This window comes from Megascapheus bottae, chromosome 19 (genome assembly GCF_031878675.1).
Source record: "Megascapheus bottae isolate mThoBot1 chromosome 19, mThoBot2.hap1, whole genome shotgun sequence".
NCBI lineage: Eukaryota > Metazoa > Chordata > Mammalia > Rodentia > Geomyidae > Megascapheus > Megascapheus bottae.
Window position 1 is genome coordinate 46,200,845 of NC_143527.1, and position 17,642 is coordinate 46,218,486.

General features: G+C 49.0%; 2 protein-coding genes and 1 pseudogene across 2 annotated transcripts; 1 reads left to right on the top strand and 2 right to left on the bottom strand.

The window, feature by feature from the left end:
- The window catches only part of LOC150049955 (proteasomal ubiquitin receptor ADRM1 pseudogene), a 166,359-nt pseudogene that overhangs the window by 133,307 nt on the left and 15,410 nt on the right, over positions 1-17,642 (top strand).
- LOC150049966 (ral guanine nucleotide dissociation stimulator-like) lies at positions 338-5,274 on the bottom strand. Its single transcript, XM_090353542.1, has 6 exons — positions 5,259-5,274; positions 3,244-3,335; positions 2,424-2,639; positions 1,990-2,093; positions 1,456-1,540; positions 338-355 (listed from the first exon to the last, which is right to left on the bottom strand). Exons 1-6 carry the CDS (start codon positions 5,272-5,274, stop codon positions 338-340), a joined length of 531 nt encoding a protein of 176 aa, XP_090209668.1.
- LOC150049967 (ral guanine nucleotide dissociation stimulator-like) lies at positions 8,637-16,913 on the bottom strand. Its single transcript, XM_090353543.1, has 9 exons — positions 16,788-16,913; positions 16,408-16,601; positions 15,795-15,854; positions 14,873-15,066; positions 13,610-14,160; positions 12,727-12,942; positions 12,342-12,453; positions 10,703-10,736; positions 8,637-8,799 (listed from the first exon to the last, which is right to left on the bottom strand). Exons 1-9 carry the CDS (start codon positions 16,911-16,913, stop codon positions 8,637-8,639), a joined length of 1,650 nt encoding a protein of 549 aa, XP_090209669.1.

The window sequence follows — 17,642 nt, forward strand, 5'->3', positions numbered from 1 at the left end:
CAAAGTCACCAGGCTCCTGTCACAATGGAGAGCAGAACTCCTGAGACATGTGTCCACTGAACCTTTGTCCCTGACCTGAGCATGGATGGTGCCAAAGCTAGTGCCACCTGCTGCTCTGTTCTGGTTAAGTCTCTGCCTCAGCAGATCTGAGGGATGCCATGCTGTGAACTGGCCTCTCTCTGCCTGCTTCCTCATCCGCAAACTCTGCAAATACATACCTTTCCTCTGGGCACTATGGGGTCCAGTGGTTTCTCCCACTGTTGGTGCTGCCCTGAGTCTCTGTGCCAATGCCTTCTCTGGACTCCTGGAAATTTCTTTCTCCTCATTGTCTCATCAATCATCCAAATTCCTCACTCTTCATAGGTGAGAGGAGAGGACCGAGGAATAGGAAGGGATGGTGGCCTGTCCACTTCACTGTAGGCAATCATAGAAGAGACACTCTAACTCTGTGAGCAGGGTGCAGTCAGTGAGTGCTCCCATAATTGTCATGGGCCGGAGGGTAGAATAGTCCAGGAGGGAGAGGATTATGGACTTTCAGCTAACTTCCTAAAAAAAAATTTCTGGATTTCCTCACCTAGGGGAGGGGCTCTGAATCATGAGAAAGTTTCTTTCCCACAAAGCTCTTCCCTATGTGTCTGTGTCCTGGCAGAAATCTTTCTCTATGCATCTGGGTGGGGAGTTCCCCAGATATACTGTAGTGGACAAGCGGGTCAAGGCATTGAGGAGTCCAGTCTGTAGCCCTTCCCACTGAGGCTTCTGGAATCGTGTGTGAAGGAGCTCAGTATGTTGGAATGTAGAGGTAGATACATCTTTTCCTTTCTTGATTTGTGTGGGTGTCTCTATCGGAGCGACTAGTTCACTTGCGGGGTTTCATGGTTGAGTGTCGAGGTTAGGGCTCGCAGTCATGTCCAGCTGAGATTTCAGGGCTGAGTGAGCAGTGCCTGGCCTCCCTTGTCAAGAAAACCCCCAGCCACCTTCAGTTCCCCTGTCTAGTCCTTCTCTGTGTTTGTATGGCGGTGAGCAGCATCTGCTCTAGGGAGAACAGAGAGACCCAGTTCCTTCAGGTAGACATCCTGGCTCTGAATGTTAAGATCCAAACCAAGTGTGTGCTATGTCTGTTTGGCTCTAAGGACAGCTCTGAAATATCCCATGGCAGAGCAACTCACTCCTGAGCAGTGCAGCTGACTTACATACCAGGCACTCAAGAGCCTGAGATCGGAGGATCCCAGTTCAAACCACAGTCACTGAGTCTGTGAATTACAATCAACTCCAAACGTGGAGTGGGCTTGGGACTGAAAATGAAGAGCACTGAGTATTAAAAACGGTGGACAACAGCCATGCCCTGAGTTCAAGATCCAGAATGGAGAGAAAAAAAAACGGGAAAGCATTTCTTTTTGGAACTGGATCCCACTTTTGCCTTCTTAGCCCTGTTCTTTCTGACCCCTTTCTCTCTACCTGAAAGAGTAGCACTTTGGTCCGGAAGTAAGAGCACGAAGGAGAAACGATCTCTGACAGTTTCTGGTATATCTGCATGCTGTCTCTGTAGGAGGGACAGAGAGAAGTGACAAATGGGAAAGTGAGAGAGAAGGGAGAAAGGCTTGGTTTTCTTTTAGAGCCAGGCCTGCAAGTTGCCTGAACAGGAGGTTTTCAAATGATTGTATGAAGCTCCCAAGGACCCAGGAGCTGGAAGCAATTTCTTCTTCATGTCCCAGTGGAGTCCAGCCCAGTTGTATTAGACAACTGTGCTTGGATTTCCTTTGGACAGAAATGTAGAATTACCACAGAAATCCTGGACAGCTCCTCTGGGTCTCTGTCCAGCTTCAGTGAGACATTGCACTGAACATTTGCCGGTGCCTGAACAGGCATAATGCAGGCACTGTCCCTGTTTTCCTGGCTAGCAGCCCAGGTCATACAGGCTTGGCTCTGGGGCTGGTGGTGAAGCTGGCTAGTCCCTGTGTGTGCACAGCTTCTGTGGAGAGAAGGACCCACCTGGAGACCTCTTGCCATGTGCTGTCCAGGCGCTGGATGGCTCTGCTGTGCAGAGCAGAGAGGATGGCATGGAGGGAGGAGAAGTTCCTGAGGACTCTGCATTCCTGCATGGGAAGGGGGTGTGAGCCTTGCATGCTACTGCTGCCACCTGATGCCTTGCTGGCTGGGCTAAGCCAGGGTCAGTACAAGGATTCTGGGGAGCTGCTTACAGGGCTTCAGAGGGGAGAGAGGTCTGACCAGGCCTGGGTGAAGTTGCCCCTGAGTCGTGAGTATGAGGAAGGAGTGAGCACCATTGCATGTGTGGTATGTGGGAGTCCAGACAAGATGGCCCTGGGTAGGAGGGCCTGGAGTCCACACAGGGCTCTGAGCACATTGGAACACCTCAGAACATAAGACCCTGAAGGGAGAGTCTCTAGGCAGCAGCTGTGTCTTACCTTGGCCACTGAGATCCAGTGCTCTAGCACCCTAGCCCTGGAGCAGGGCTGCATGCTGTGGTCCCCTACGCAGGTGGTGAGCACGCAGGAGAACACCTGGTCAAACTGTGTGAAGGTGGCCCGGATGGTGGGGGCCAAGTTCTCCATGTCGTGTCTGTCCTTCTGGGAAATGGCAGAATGCAGGCAGTGGTGGGGCACCACCTTCAGGAACAGCTCCTGCCAAAGGAAGGAGTGTCTCATTGCCTGGCACACAGCATAGTGCCCAGCCCCAGATTGAGTCCCGTAGTTGGGCTGAGAACTCTGGCTGTGTAGGGGTCTCTGAGGCTTGGGCATGGGTTTGTAGGGATGTCATGCCGCTTCGCAACCCTGGAGGGCACCTGAGTGTCCCTACCTCATGTCAGGGTCTGCTGTGCAATGTGACTCTTCCTCCTTGGTCTAGGCCGAATTTCTGTCCTCCCCAAGTCACCCTATGCCTGTCCTTTGGTTCATATCCACAGATGCTGCTTCTGTAGCACTTTCTGTTTTCTGCACTAGGCTCTGGCACACACACCAGAATCCTCATAATTGCTTGAGCTCATGTGGTCCCTGCCAAGTGCCGAGGAGCTGCGATTCATGGCTGCACCTCTCCACGCATAGCTCCTGGGACACAGAGGTGTCATATACACTTTAGTGTCTGCATTTAAAGAGTGTTGCTAGGAAGCTTGAGCCAAGGTGAAGCTCAGGCTGGATGAAAGCTTGGGCTCTAGGGGAAGGAGAAGGATGAAAAGGCAGCCATGCAGAGAAGGAAGCCCGGTCCACCCCGTGCTGCCCAGGGCCTCACCGAGTCCATCCTGGTGAGCTGCTCAGCCACCAACAGGGGAGGGAAATCCAAGACCTCATTCTTCTCCTTGTTCAGTCCCTCCCTTGTGCTCCCTGAAGAAGGACAGGAAGATCCTGTGAGGAAAGCATGCCGGGTCCTATTTCGATTCTCCATAAATTAAGGGATCCCATCCAAGCTGTGGACCAGGGGCCAGGTTGGTGGTTCCCAGGATATGGATTCCAGGGTCCCTTGGGAGTCTACCATGAGGCCAAGTTTCAGACTGGCTCCCAGTCAGCAGAGCAAAGGAGGCTGGTACTGCAGGTGACATAGCCTCAGAGTCCCGGGAAGACATGGCTGCCACCCACACCTGATGCTGCTGCTCCCATCTCGTGGTACAGTAGAGGCAAGGCTGACTTTGGGTGTTGGTCTAACCCTGGTAATGTTCCTGCAATTGGGCTGCACGCCAGAGCTTGGAGCTCAATGCTGCCCTCTTAGAAAAACACTGGGCTAATGCTAGACCTGCAGGAGAAGACAAGGCCCTCTCCATGGAGGATTTGTCCTGAGTCTTTGAAAAGAGAATAAAGACCCTCTTCCCTTTGACTTCCCAACCTGGATCCCTCTACCCATCCTCATTTTCAACTTCTCTGCACAGTCTCTATGTTCCAGCGTGTTTCTTCTTCCTGGCACAAGGCCTATATTAGAGCCTTCTCCACCCTCTGATGGCCCACATTCATCCCGCCTCTTTCCTCTGCCTTCCCACCCAGTTTCCACACCATCAGGCTGTGTCTGGCTGGGCTCTTGGGCCTCCATCTGATCCAGGAGCCGTTGTGCATGGCTCTCCACGTGTGTTCCAGTCATGTGCCTCTTCAGGTGAGCCAGCAACTGCTTGAGGCAGGCAACGTGTGCAGGCTGGCAGAAGTCCTCCCCGTACTCGTCCAGCCACATGTCCAGGATAGAAGAGAGGGCACTAGGGGCAGATGGGGGGCAGCAGAGTCAGAAACCTGGCCAGCGGCTACCCCAGACACTCTCAGCACTCATTTGAAATATGGACATCAGTATCTCCCCAAGCCAAGCTTCTTTGCTGGTGGAGGTAGTGACAGTGCTCATGAACCAAGGAAGGATTGAAGGGAATTCCAGGGAGCCAGCACCCAATCATGGGAGGAGCAACTCTCCCCTCTCCAGGGAGCTCCCCATACTCCTGCAGCTCTCTAGTCCCTCCCCACTGCATGGAGTCTCCGTGGGGTCTGTTGTATGCCTGGCATGAACTGGCTGCTGGTGCACATCCACTGGTGACTCTGCTGCCTCCGTTCCAAGAGCCACACGTGGGCTGTCTCCCCACCTCACTGTTCTCTTGGTGACCCAGCCAGGCCTTCTACTCCTCCAGCCTTCCTAGGGTCAGCAGAAGTCCTAAAACATGACATCCATGCTCTAATCCTGTTTGCGAGGCCATGGTGAGGACAGGCAAGGCTGGGCATCAGGGGCTGTGGAGAGGATGGGTTGGCACAGGGCTCAGCTCTCCCAACAGCATTCCCGGTCATGGGTCAGCCTCCTCCTGCATACATATGCCACACTTCAACCCTGTGGTGAGGACGTCAAGATCTCTGGGATCCTGAGCTCGCCCACCACGCTACACTCAAACCTGGCTCCACTGTGCACACAGATGCCCTCCTTTGAGAGCAAAGTCCACTCACTTTCTGAGTTTGTCCTGTGGCATGCCATCCTGGCTGGAGAAAGGCAGGATTTCATCCTGTGTAGAGGAGTCCTTGAAGGCCTCACCTCTACTGAACCTGTGGAGGAATTGCACAGTTACTGGCTGTCTCTTCCTGTGTTTTATCCGGCTTGCAACAGTGCGGCTTATTTGTGCTTTCTCCCTACAAACATGTCCAGACCCGGAGGGGCTTCAACCTATGTGCAATGGAAAGGGACAAGCCTTTTCTCCCTTGAGAATCCTGTGGGCCGAGGGTCTCTCACTCTGCCTTCAGCTATCCCTGGTAATGACTGGAGACTTAGATGTGGTGGGCTTTCCAGCCACTTACTGGCCTCGGCCTCCATTGTCACTTGTGGGTTACAATGACCCAGAAGTTTTCTCTGCCAGGACTGGCCTTGTTTGGACACACTTGTGCCAGACACCCTCTGCACTCTTCCATGAGGCCGGAGCCTCTCCCATTTGAGAAAAATCGGGCAAACATCTGAACGTCTGCTAGCCACACAAGTGAGCAGTTGGGGGCTTGTGTTGACTGTGGGTGCCGGGATACCAAGGTTCTAAGTTCCACTGTGAAGGAAGTGAGGTCATCTGTGCAGGGCCCTTCAGTTGAGCCCTTCCTTCTGACACACCCTCCCCAGATGACCCCTTTTCTCACCACTTGCTAGTCCTGAGCATGACCTCATCCATTCAGAGTTTCAGCCACTGTTCAATACTACTCTCCCCAGGTAGCCCTGGGTGCAGCAGCCACACCACCTTAGAGGAGATACAGATGGGCTCTGTGCCTCCTGGTGCCCAGTCTTGTATCCCTTTAACCACAATTTCCAGTGTACTAAGCTGGTGACTTGAAAGAGATAGAACAGGGCAATGGTAAGGAGAGGAGTCATGTAAGATTCTATGGGATGCCCGGTGGACAGGCCTCAGGGCTAAACTCCACCACGTCCCAAGCTGCAAACAGAAAAGCACTGAGGCTCAGCCCAGTATGTTCTGGCCACTGACAGAGTCTCTCAGTCTACAACCACAAGACCGTCCTCACAGGGCCCTGAGATTGAGGCCTGGCTGAATCCTGTCTGTCTGATGGACTTAGGAAAATTTGATTTCCTCCAAGTGTGTGGCTATCAGCAGTGGGTTGGGGGACACTGTATTTCAGCTTGGAAAGGGGATGTCATTTCCAGGCCCTATGATATTCCTTGACACCTGTCCCTTCCTGTCCCCTCATCCACACTGACCTCTGGACTGGGATGCTCCTATTTATGCCTCCAATGGAGCTTGGAAGACAGATATGAAGTGGTTAATGTTTGTGTTCTTTCCTGGTGCCAGTTGTGAGGCTTACATTCTGGTTCTGGGTACTGTCCTTGAGCTTCTTGGCTCCAGGCTGGTACTCTATCACTCCAGCCACTCTACTTTTGACCTTTGAGTGTCAGGAACTTTTCTTCTGGAGACGGCTTGGAACCTCAGTCTCCACATCTTAGCCCCTGAGAAGCTATTAGTACAGTGGTTCCTCATTGGCGCCTGGTTTCTATCATGAATTTTCACTGTTGTGTATCCCATCTCCTTTTCCTTTCAACTGCTGGACCCACTGTTGTTGTCGTGACCTTCCTGACAGGCCAATATCTGAAGGTCCTTTCGTGGACTCTATGTCATAGACCTTCGCGTGGCCTGCCGAGGAAAATGCAAGCAGTGATGATGCCATTCCACTCCCTAGGATTCCCCTCTGTGCTGCTTGCCATGAGCCTGGTCAGGTCTGGAATACTTTTCCTCTCTACGTCCATGACGGACCTGATATAGCCCATGAACACATGGCATCAAGTTTTTCCAGTGCTTTCTTAGATGTTTGAACTCAGGTCTATGTTCTTCCACTGGTCCTCAGTACTGGGGTAATTGAGGAGTGAGGGAAGTAATTAGGTCACTGTGAGTGTGTCCTTAAATGGGATATTGGGATGAGGGGGTCTTGTGTCTCTGTTTCTGTCTTTCTCTGTCTCTGTCTCTCTCTCTGTCTCTATCTGTCTCTCTCTGTCTCTCTCTCTCTCTTTGTCTGTCTGTCTGTCTGTCTCTCTCTCTCTCTCTCTCTGTGTGTGTCTGTCTCTCTCTCTCTCTCTCTCTCTCTCTCTCCCTCCCTCCCTCCCTCTCTCCGCATCTCTTCCAGACCCTGTGAGGTACTTAGGCCTCCCCTTTTAATTGTATTCTAATGTCAGGGAGATGGATGGGGGATTACAGTTACATTCTTCACACATTGGGTACATAACTTCTTGAACACTGATTCCCCTTCCTATGTTGTTTTCTCATTTTTCTTCCCGCAACCTCTACTCAATCATTTGTGTTTCCCCATTCCTTCTCTATTTCAATTAAACAAGTAAAGTATATAAAATATACCATAGGCCTCCTCTTCAACTACATGGTGCTATCTTGATGTACTGTGCACAAAGCAATATAGCCAACAGATACATTGACCCGAACCATGAGGCAATATAAACCGTTTTTCCTTTTCAGTGGGTGTTCTCAATTGTTTGGGGACAGGTATCTGACTCTCCAGGTGAAGTGAGTTTTCCATTGAGATGTCTACAGGAGCCTTCAGGATCCCAATCAGACAAGATCAGAAAAAACAAAGACTAGATACTCTATATTTCAAGCACTGAACATACACACAAGGAATATGAAAATTACAAGAGACAAACTGAAAGAAACATGGGAACATCATTTCAGATTAATAAAGAAAATGATCTCTAAGAAGTGTTAACAATTTTTACACATGTAGCTCTCATGTTGGTGCATCTAAACTAATGAAGCAAACAGAACTGCATTTGCTAGTGCAGATGGAGTCCAACCTAGTGTTAGTTGGGTGTGGTGACGCCTCAGTCTCCAACAGGCAGGATACCCAGACCACTCCTGGACTCAAAACATGAACCAAGAAACATCAGAATTGAATGGCACTATGAACCAAATGGACTTAATCGACAGATACAGGCTACTTTTTTATTTTTTATTGTGATTAATAGAAGGGTTACATTATATTCACCAGATAGACGGTACATAACTTCACAAACATGGATACCCTTCATTATGACATGGTCCCCATTTCCCTCCCACTCTCCCCCCGCTTATCTTGACTTTCCTCCTTCCCTATCCAATTAAGCACATATAAAATATATCAAATAACAAGGTGAAATATTGTAACAATATGAGATAACCAAGGGATGGCAAAAGAGATGAGAGATAACATAGTACATTAAGGACAACAGTCACTCATTATATGGCTTTTGTTTCCTTCTCCTGGAGGTCCTTGCATTTAGTGTCATACTATTTGGTCTAATGTCTCTAGATTTTGTTCTATGGTAAATCTCTGCTAGGAGAGCCCAAGGTTTCTACTGATTATTACAAATGAGGGAGACTTGGTGTTCCATTGATATAGACTGACTTACTTCAGTGTTGTCCCACCATACCTTATATGATGTAGATTTTTATGCTTTGTTCTTTAGGAAAACGTATTTTTTATTTTATATTTATTTTTATTTCATTGTATAGAGGGGTTACAGTGATATTCGCCAGATGGAAGGTGCTTTACTTCTCACACACTGATATCCTTTCTTATGTTTTTGTCCCCATTTCCCTCCCACACCTCCTCACCTCATTTTTCCCCTCCTATTTCAAAGAATCGAGTAAACATCTTTATAATTCACCAGGTACCAAAGTGGGATAATGTAACAATAAGAGATTAACCAAAGGGCAATAGCAAGGCCATGCTGCGCACCTCCAGCTCCTCCTGCAGCCACTTGGTGCTCTTGCAGGGCATGGCTCCAGGGATGCCAGCTGCAGGCCCCGCGCCCCCATGCTCCCCAGAGCCGACATGGGCGCCGCCCTCCACGGGGGACGCGCAGCTGGGTTTTCATGGGAGGTGTGGGGGGGGAGGCAGGGCCGGGGCCCGGGGCCGGGGAGGGGGTGGGGGACTGCTGAGGACGGGGGACGACCCCGGTCCCTGGGTGCCCGACCCCGGTCCCCGGGTGCCCGACCCCGGGTGCCCGGGCCTCAGCGGACGCACCACCCCGCCCTGCCCCACCCCGAGCCCTCCACGGAAGAAGCCTGGCTCCAAGCCTGCAGAGCCCTCCCTGCCCCGGCCCCCAGGCCATCCCAACCGCCTGGCCCCTCAGGCCCTCCAAGCACGCCCTGTGGCCCTGTGGCCTGACAGCTTCTTTGTCTTCTTGTGTCCAAGTCAATGCTCTCTGAATGTTCTGTGTGGTGGTGCATCATGCATGAACCTTTGCTCAGGGTTGTCATTGGTGAAGTGGTTTCACACAGTAGTCAAAACTTGAGGTGCTGTTGAGTCACTACCATGCCCTGCAAGGGGGCAGAGTTGCAGCCTTTTTTTATATTGCCTGCCTAAATTTGAAGTATTAGAAGAAATTGTGCCATGGGACAAAAATTTATCGAGTTTTGAAAAGTAATACAAACAACAAAACTGCAACACTATTTTTAAAAAGATGACTGAGTTAAAATTATTGAACCATTATCTTACACCTCCTTAAAAAATATTTGAGAACAAGGTACATGCATTATGTGTCACATTACTGGGCAAACTGTTCAAATATTTTTTTTTAAACTTCCCTGTATAGAAAAAAAAATCATTAAGGATGTAAAAGCCATGCTTGCCTATTTGCTGTATACATGTAATGAAATTGTAGATAAAGTGTAGTGCATTGAAACAAATGAACAAAAGTAGATACTTTTACTATACAAGGGTGCTGGTGGAGAAAAAAAATATATGTATTTTTGGAAATGTAGCATTTTATACTTTCAAGTGTTATTAAAAAAAGAAAAAAGAACAAAGAAACCCTTTATTTCATTAACTAATTTTTTTGTCAAGAAACAAAAGACCAAAAGAGCCTTTTTGTCTTTCTTTTTTATTTTTTAAGTATTGGAATAAGTCTAAAGAAAAGAAAGTGCCTTATTTTCCTTCATGGTCATTTAGTCAAGTGTCTTGTAAGATCAGCTCCTCCCTCAGAGTAAAAGTGAATGCATGCTACTCAGTCGCCCAGTATGTGAACGAAGATAGGAGGGAAGGTGAGAGTTGATGCTTTGAATTCTACGATTTGTGCCACGTTACCTGGATGCAAATTTGCCGAATCTGATACTGTGAAAAAAATTCATACCTTTCCTTAGGTTTGACTAGTAAGTTTTAAAATGTCATTCTTTTAAAAATCGTAATTGAGTACTTTGGGTTATTATAGTCTGTACTATTAGCCCAGAGGATTCTAAGAGAAAAATTATGTGAGATCTGCACATCATTTTACAGGCAAAATTAGAGCTTTATTTTCTTCAGAGAAGAGGGGATATCTGGGATTCTTTTTTTTCCTCTTATTAATTGGAGATAATAGTATACCTAGCAGACTTCGTCACAGAAATGATCCTTTTTGCCATTTTCATTCTGAAAATGTTTCTAAGTGATCCACATTTAATCAGTCTTTATCTCCTACCAGATAACTTGTCCATCACTTTGCTGGCTTTAGTAGTCACCCCTACACACACATTTTTGCCCTTCCCTGTTTTTTAAACTTTCAAAGAATGTGAAAAACTAGCATCAGTGTGCATAGAAATATGGAACTGAATTTCAGTTTGAGCTTCCAGTTTCTTGTGAAGTTCAAACCATTTTGTAGTTGAAGTGATTTGTGTGCAAAGCCTTCATCTAAACACTTGAGTAAATAACCATGAACCACTCAGTACCAGATGTGGCAAATCTCAAGTGACGGTGGACCCTTAGCTCATCAGCTCGACCCTCTTCTGTACCTTCTCAGCTCCACAGTCAAGGTCAGCAGGAAGCCTAGTGGGCACCTTCAAGGTGACCTCTATCATCTTGTCTCACTTGGAACCGTTTTCAGTTTATTTACTATGTGATAGACATTGCTTCGAACTCAGCTAGCTTTGGTTTAATGTGCCACGGCTTTGTCTTTCTGTTACACATATAGTTGTTTTGATTTATTTACAACATATGCTGTGCCATTTTGGTTTTTATTTTGTTTGGTTGGTTAAATAAATTTGCGACACTCAAACACTTGAGGTGATAGTAACAAAATAATACCAGTATTTGATTCAGTTTCACCTCAACTGTGTTATACCTGGACATTTTAGATGTTTATCAAAGGTCTTTTATGGGGAAGAAAGTAAATGTATGAAACAATAAATGTGTGACATTTATGAGTGATGTTGGCTCTGAACAAACTTTTGAAAACTTAGTTGACAAAATTTTGGATCAACTGAAAAAAAGCATGACTTTTGAAATCTCTGAATGCCTTGGTTCTCAGTATTATCATTCTTTATTGAATTTATTTCTTATTAAAGTATGTCGTTTTTAAGACTGTTTCTGACAGTATTATGTAATTTTTTTAGTGTGGGTAGATGGGAGTGTCGCTTGTATGTTACCATACAGCTGACATGTATTTTTTGTCTATTTTTTATTATCTTAGTAATTTCATGCTATGTATGTACCATAACCAACCTATTGCCTATGAGAAACATGTAAGATAATGTATTTACAGCCATTGTTACAAGTTTATAATGTATTTTTCTATCTTGTTTTATATGTATGTTATATAACATTCAAAGAGAATTTTTTTCTTGATTGAGAAAAGGATACAAATGCAAAATCCACAATTTTGATAACTGAAAATTGCCAATTGTTTTGCAGTACTTTATTATATCGGGTGTCTTGTCTTTCTTGGGCTTTTAGTTAGCTAATGAATGAATACATTAGACACTTTTGGGTTTTAGTTGGGATTTTACATAGCTTGCATTTTAATTCTTTGGTTCTTTGCTGTTTCTATTAACCCATAGCATTATTTGAATAAATGTTATAATATCAACCTACTAAAAAAAAGAGTAAAAAGGAAAGAAAGAGCAGAAAACCAATAGCAACAACGTCCATCAATCCAGTAGAGAGCTGAAGTGGGACACCTTGATGATTTGAGGAGAGCCAGGAGATGGGGTACTGTACATGAGGCCTGGTTTAATGGCTTCTGGGCTGTCTGATCATGAATCAGGTTCAGGTCAGAGGACAAGGTCACAGGAACCTAGAGAGTCCCAAGTTGAAGACACAAGACTGACAGGTCCAGTAACCTACCATCCAGGTCCCTACCCCTGACTCTCAGACATCAGGGAAGCCCATCACCCGGGGGGTGATGCAGTCAGGATGTTGCTCAAGGCTATTGCTCAGCCACCTGAGCCAAAGCACCACTTCCAGCTTTTTGAAATGTATGTGGTAGTGAGGAATGGAACCCGTGTCTTCCTACATGCCAGACAAGCACTCTACCACTAAGCCAAACTCCCAGCCCTGCAAAGAGAATTTTTAATAGCCTAAGAAACCTATGTGTAGCACTGGCATGGGACTTGATGCTCTTTCTGCGCTCTTATCTGCTCATTGGCATGTTGCCTTGTATTTCCTGCGCAGCTCTCCATGTTTGCTTCAGGCCTTGCAGGGCATTGCTCTGTAGGGCAGATAAGATGGCACATACGGAGCTGATATTTTTGAGATGGTGGCATTTCTAGAGATGAGGAATGTGTGAGTTGAGCTGTGGAGCAGCCCCCGGGGTCCTGCTTTGATCTTACATCTCCACCTTGATTACTGGAATGAATGCTAGGGAGCCTGAGGAGATGACTCCATCCTAGTGGAAGCAGAGCAGGAGGGCACATGGCTGGAACCTGGGCCGAGCCTGAGGAGGGGTTTGTGGACTCAGGAAGCAGCTGTGAGTGAGCAGGCAGCCTGCTGGTCGGGATGGGAAAGGGAAGAAGGGTCCCAGGCCCCTCCTGCAGCATACCAAAGCCACCTCCATCCAGTGCTCCAAGACCTCTGCCCTGTCTGCTGCCTCAGCACTGTGGTCCAACAAGGACATTGTAATGCCACAGCTTGCGATTTGATGACAATGTTGTAAAATGGCCAGCATTGTAGGTGCCAGGAGCTCCTGACACTCCTTATCCAGGTTGGAATTCACGTAGCTCAAACAATGATAAAGTCTGAGCTCTTTCAAGAGCCTCTGGAAAGGGAAAACAAATGGTCAGTGGGACTCTGCCTGAGGCCTCCCGAGGCTCTGCCTGGGATGGGAGGCAGGACTAGGCACTGGGTCTCAGGAAGCAGAGCTGCATGTCTAGGTGTATCTCCATGCTCCTTCCTGCACCTCTGAGAGCCCCTGGCCTATGTGTGTCCCTAAGAATAGCATGAGGGCCTAGAGAGGAGGGCAGGGCTGGACCAATTTCATTCTGCCAATCATGAGGTGCCTTGGCCTGCATGTCCCAGGTAGGGCACATTTGCCTTTCTCCACCAGCCCTCCTTTCTGTCTGCAGGCCACAGGCATTTGTTTCCACCCTGTGGCAGATGCTGAGTGCCATGGGATCTCAACAGCCACCAGGCCCCCAGTGAGGGTTAAGAATTCAAAGGCGAGTGGAGAGACCAAGGGAACTGGGCTTCTGTGTGCTTGTCCTTGTTACTCCCTGAGCCATCAGGATCCCTGGACACTCTGTGGTTGCAATTGTCCCTGAAGAAATCAAGATGGTTTGACTTGGTGAACCCAGACCTGGTCCTGGGTTTTGCACCCACAAGGCTGGGATGTGCAGTAGAAATGTTCTCTGCACAGGGAAAGGGTGGGTGTGGGCAGTAGAGGGGAGAGGGAAAGACTGCATGCCCAGGGCTGCCAAGCTACTCACCACAGCCATGAGTGAGAACTGTTTGGCCTTCTGGTCAGGCAGCCACTCCAGCAAATGTGCTGTGCTCATGTCCTCATTTAACTTCAAGAAGGAAATCCGGGATGACACCCTGGAGGACACCTGAAAATCCCCCACTGCCAGGCACTCCCAGGGAGCTGGGTCTCTTTCAGGTGCCATGTCTGCCTCTCTAGCCCACAGGGATTCAGCTGGCTCAAGCTCCACAGCACTCCAGTGGAGAACTGGAGTCCTCAGAGATTGACAGGTCATGGTCGTGATTTTTGCCTTCCTGAGACCTTTGCCGTCCATTTCCAGGGGTACAGATGGCCTGGGGGCTTCATCCTCAATGGGTGGCACAAGTTCCTGAACAGATCGCTCAGGCTCTTCCTCTGCTGGGCGGAGACAAGCCGCCTCTGCAGCAAGGAGGCAAGCTGCCTCTTCCTCCAGCAAAGGACTCACATCTGATGCAAATCTTCCTTCTTCTGCAGCCTTTACCTCTGGCCCACAGGTCTCTGCCACATTGCTCATGGGAGCCTCTGCTTGATCTGCATCAGCTGCTGGTGTTGGGGCTGATGGGGGATTTGCTTCAGCCTTGCCTTGAGTAGCTGGGTTTCTTCAGTGGACACTGGAACTTCCTCATCATTTCCTGGTTCTAGATTATTTGGTTTCAGTGGATTAGGTCCTCCAGGCTCAGAGATGGCTGCCAGTGCTCCTAAATCAGAGGGAACAGCTCAGTCTGGGACTACTACCTCCACACTAGTACTTGGGGCAGGTGGAAGGCAGGAAGTCATGAGCTTACCTGCACAAGGCTTCATCTCATCTAAGACAGCTGGTACAGCCAAGTACGAATATGCATCTCTCAGAGTCCTACTCTGGAGCTCGCCAGCAGAGCTTGGAGCTGAAGGGGACTCTGAGGCAGCTCTTAGATCCAGCTCTGGCCAAGATGCTCAGATTCCTTCCTGGGTGGTGGTTGTCTCCAGGGCTTCATGCATGGCATGCAATACTGCAGAATCACCAAGGATTGGAGCTGCAGCCAATATTTTAGGACAAGATCCCCTACAGGATGTCTTCCCCTAAGTCTTCCCTAATGTCAGGAGACCCCTGCCTGCCTGAGAAGCCCCAGTACTTTGACTCCGCCACAGGAAGTGTTCCAGACTGCTTTCCAAGGCCTCTGGTCTCCTTGGCCCCTTTGCCTATGGCTTCCTTCAATTGGAGATGGCTTAGAATCTCCCAGCTGTTGTCTCCTTCACATCTCCTGCTACTCACCTTCAAGTTCTGGCTGTTTGGAATTCATGAAGTCCAGCTGGGTGAGCAGAAGGCAGGCCTGGTTCTCCTCGATGGAGCCGGGCCTATTCAGGTGGAGGTATGCCACAAGTTGTTGCAGGCAGGACGAGTCCCGTGCTTCCAGGATATCCTCAGGGTTCTCCCTCATCCACCAACCAAGGATGAAGGCGAAGGCTCTGGGTGCAGAGGGAGAAGCAACCGAGTCAGAGGCTGGGCCTCTCCTCCACTCAGATCCTCTCAAGCTCATGTGTGGAGCTGTGGTCATGAGACCGCTCATGTCCAAGTTCCTGGCAAGCCAGGTCACCTGGCTGGGCTGCAGGCAATATGTTCAGGAGGATGAGACTAGACTTAGATCACAATTGTGAACACCACCCTCCTCTTTCCACATGCCCCGCACCTACCTTCATTTGTCCCTGGAAGCCTCCCCAACCTATCCACTCTGGGATGGTCATCCTGTCCCTTGGTCCTTCTCGAGACCTGCGTGTGCTCATTGAGATAGCCTCTACTCACCTCCATGTCCTTAAGCCCTTTGTGAAGTGTCTTTCCCTGATTTCAACCCACAGGGCACACCCTGATCCTTGAGCCCTCACGGAGTCCTCAGGAAGCCCACTGAATGTCCATGATTGGGAAGTATGGCCTGCCCTAGTCTCCCTAGTCCTGATTTTCCCAGGGTAGGCAAAGGTGACTGGGCTGTCTTGGTCCCAGAGCTTCTCTCATCGTCCTCAGGAATAGAGGGACCCACCCCCAGCTCCCTGTGTGGACAGTTTCCTGCAGGTCTCAAGCTCTCCTTCAGAACTCTCAAGTCAGGTGGGTACCATTTCACTTTCCCGAGGCCTCCCGGAAAGCAGCTCCTAATGCCCCCGCTGTGAAAACAGAGTCCCTCCTCTTCCCCCACCACACTCGCTGTTGTAGTTGTCCTTTTGCTCCTGCCTTCTCCCCCTCAAGTTCTTGAAATGAGCGGTACCTAGGGAATAACATGAGGAAGTCACATGCACTGTCCCTGAGTGTGATGGGTGCAGTTCTTGGTGGCTTCTGAGCACAGGATGGAGCTTGGGATGACAAGAATCAGCCTGTTCTTTACACGAGTGGAGCCTGATATACCTCTGGACAGAAGGTGAAAAGGCCTTTACCTGCCTCCTACATATCTGAATGGGCATGGGTTCTCTGTGTCCCTCTAGTGCTTCCTAGTGCGATTCAGATAAGTTCAGGACCCTAGAAAGAACGTCAATCACCTTGAGAATTTGGAAAAGGTTTTGCTTAAGGTCTCAGACAGTGAGGCCACAATGGAGAGAAGGGGGTGTTGATGAGAGGGGAGCTTCTCCAGGCCCCACTCACAATTCTGCACACCCAGCTGTTGAAGGCATGGACCAGGACAGGCATTTTCACAGCCCGTGCCTCTGCTCCAGCCTCAGGCAGTGTGGGTGTTGTCCCTAGCATGCTACTTCCCAGGATTCAAGCAGATTCATGTCGGGGCACCAACTTGGGCCAGATCCTAGCCATTGGGTCCAGCTGCTTACCTGCTGACCAGCAGGGTCCGTATGTGCTGTGTGGTAGTGAAGGTGTGGAAGGTTCCCAGGACTATTGGGCTGAAGGAGGCATCCCGGAAGAGCAGGGCAGGCACCAGGTGCTCTACCAGTTGCTCCACTTTGCCTCCCCGCAGGTATCCTGCCTTGCAGGGATCAGCAAGGCTTGGGGCTAAAATCTCCCCATACTGGGGTGAAGAAGGAGAAGCAATGGGAAAAGGCTCCTGGCCATACAACAGCTTGGGGCACAACCCCTTTCCCTCCCTCACACACACTCATGTACCCACATCCCACCCAGAATGCAGACACTCATGCCACACAGTAGTAGGTGTGTGGACTCCTGTCCTTCCTGCTCACATGATTCCTCCATACACCTGTGGGATGCAGGGTGGGTTTCTGAGCAGGCCACCAGGCCAAGGCATGACCCATTGTCTCTCAATGAGATCAAACTCTCCAATTTGATTCTGTCTGTGGAATATGGGACAGCAGCAAGAAAACATCCTGGTGCTTCCAAAGTTTGCACACAAATGAGCTGGCTCAGCTGCAGCGCAATATATGAGCTGCTAAGCAGTGCCCCCATTGTTGCCTGGCCCTTTTTTTTGTCCTGTCATCTCTTTAGGTGATGTCACCAACCATGCCCCCCAGAGCCTGAGCCTCACACCTGACCCCTCCAAATGTCCACTGGCTGCTCCCTGGGACCTCTTGCAGGTCAGGAGGAAAACTAGACACAGTCCCCTCCACATACCTTCCCACGGTCCTCTGTCCAGCAAATGTCCTGGTGTTGAGGACATACTTAGTGGCTTCCGGCCTGGCACAATCAATCATCTCAAATGTGTTTTACACTACTAGTGTTAGTGCTTTGCTTCAGTCCCCCAGTCAATCCACTTTGCAGGGATTCCACTTAGCACCTGCTTGTGAGGGTGAGGATGTCATCCACTGAATAATACCCTGTGTCCTTCCTAGGCTTGTGAACACTGAGAGCTGCTGTCAGCCTTTATACTGCCTCAAGTAGAGATGTGGTCTCTGCATATTCTGTCTTGACAGAGAATAAATTTCGTTCGTATGTGTTGTGACAAAAAGGAGATAGAGAAGCTACTCACATCCATGTCCTGAGACAGGACATGCCACAGGAATCACACACATTGTCCTTTGCCAGAGGCCAATGGCTCACACAATCCTAACTGCTCAGGAAACTGACCTCTGAAGAACATGTTTCTGAGTCAACCTAG

What these genes read in the sequence shown, in the direction of transcription:
- LOC150049966 (XM_090353542.1), bottom strand. An exon ending in AGCTCACCAGGATGGACTCG is followed by an intron (nt 2,640 to 3,243) that starts GTGAGGCCCTGG and finishes TTCCTTTGGCAG; the next exon opens with GAGCTGTTCCTGAAGGTGGT. An exon ending in ACATGGCAAGAGGTCTCCAG is followed by an intron (nt 1,541 to 1,989) that starts GTGGGTCCTTCT and finishes TCCCTCCTACAG; the next exon opens with AGACAGCATGCAGATATACC.
- LOC150049967 (XM_090353543.1), bottom strand. Translation starts at nt 16,913, where the DNA reads ATGTTTTCTTGCTGCTGTCCCATATTCCACAGACAGAATCAAATTGGA. An exon ending in ACCCACCCTGCATCCCACAG is followed by an intron (nt 16,602 to 16,787) that starts GTGTATGGAGGA and finishes TCTTCACCCCAG; the next exon opens with TATGGGGAGATTTTAGCCCC. An exon ending in TTGACTGTGGAGCTGAGAAG is followed by an intron (nt 8,800 to 10,702) that starts GTACAGAAGAGG and finishes ATGAAAACCCAG; the next exon opens with CTGCGCGTCCCCCGTGGAGG.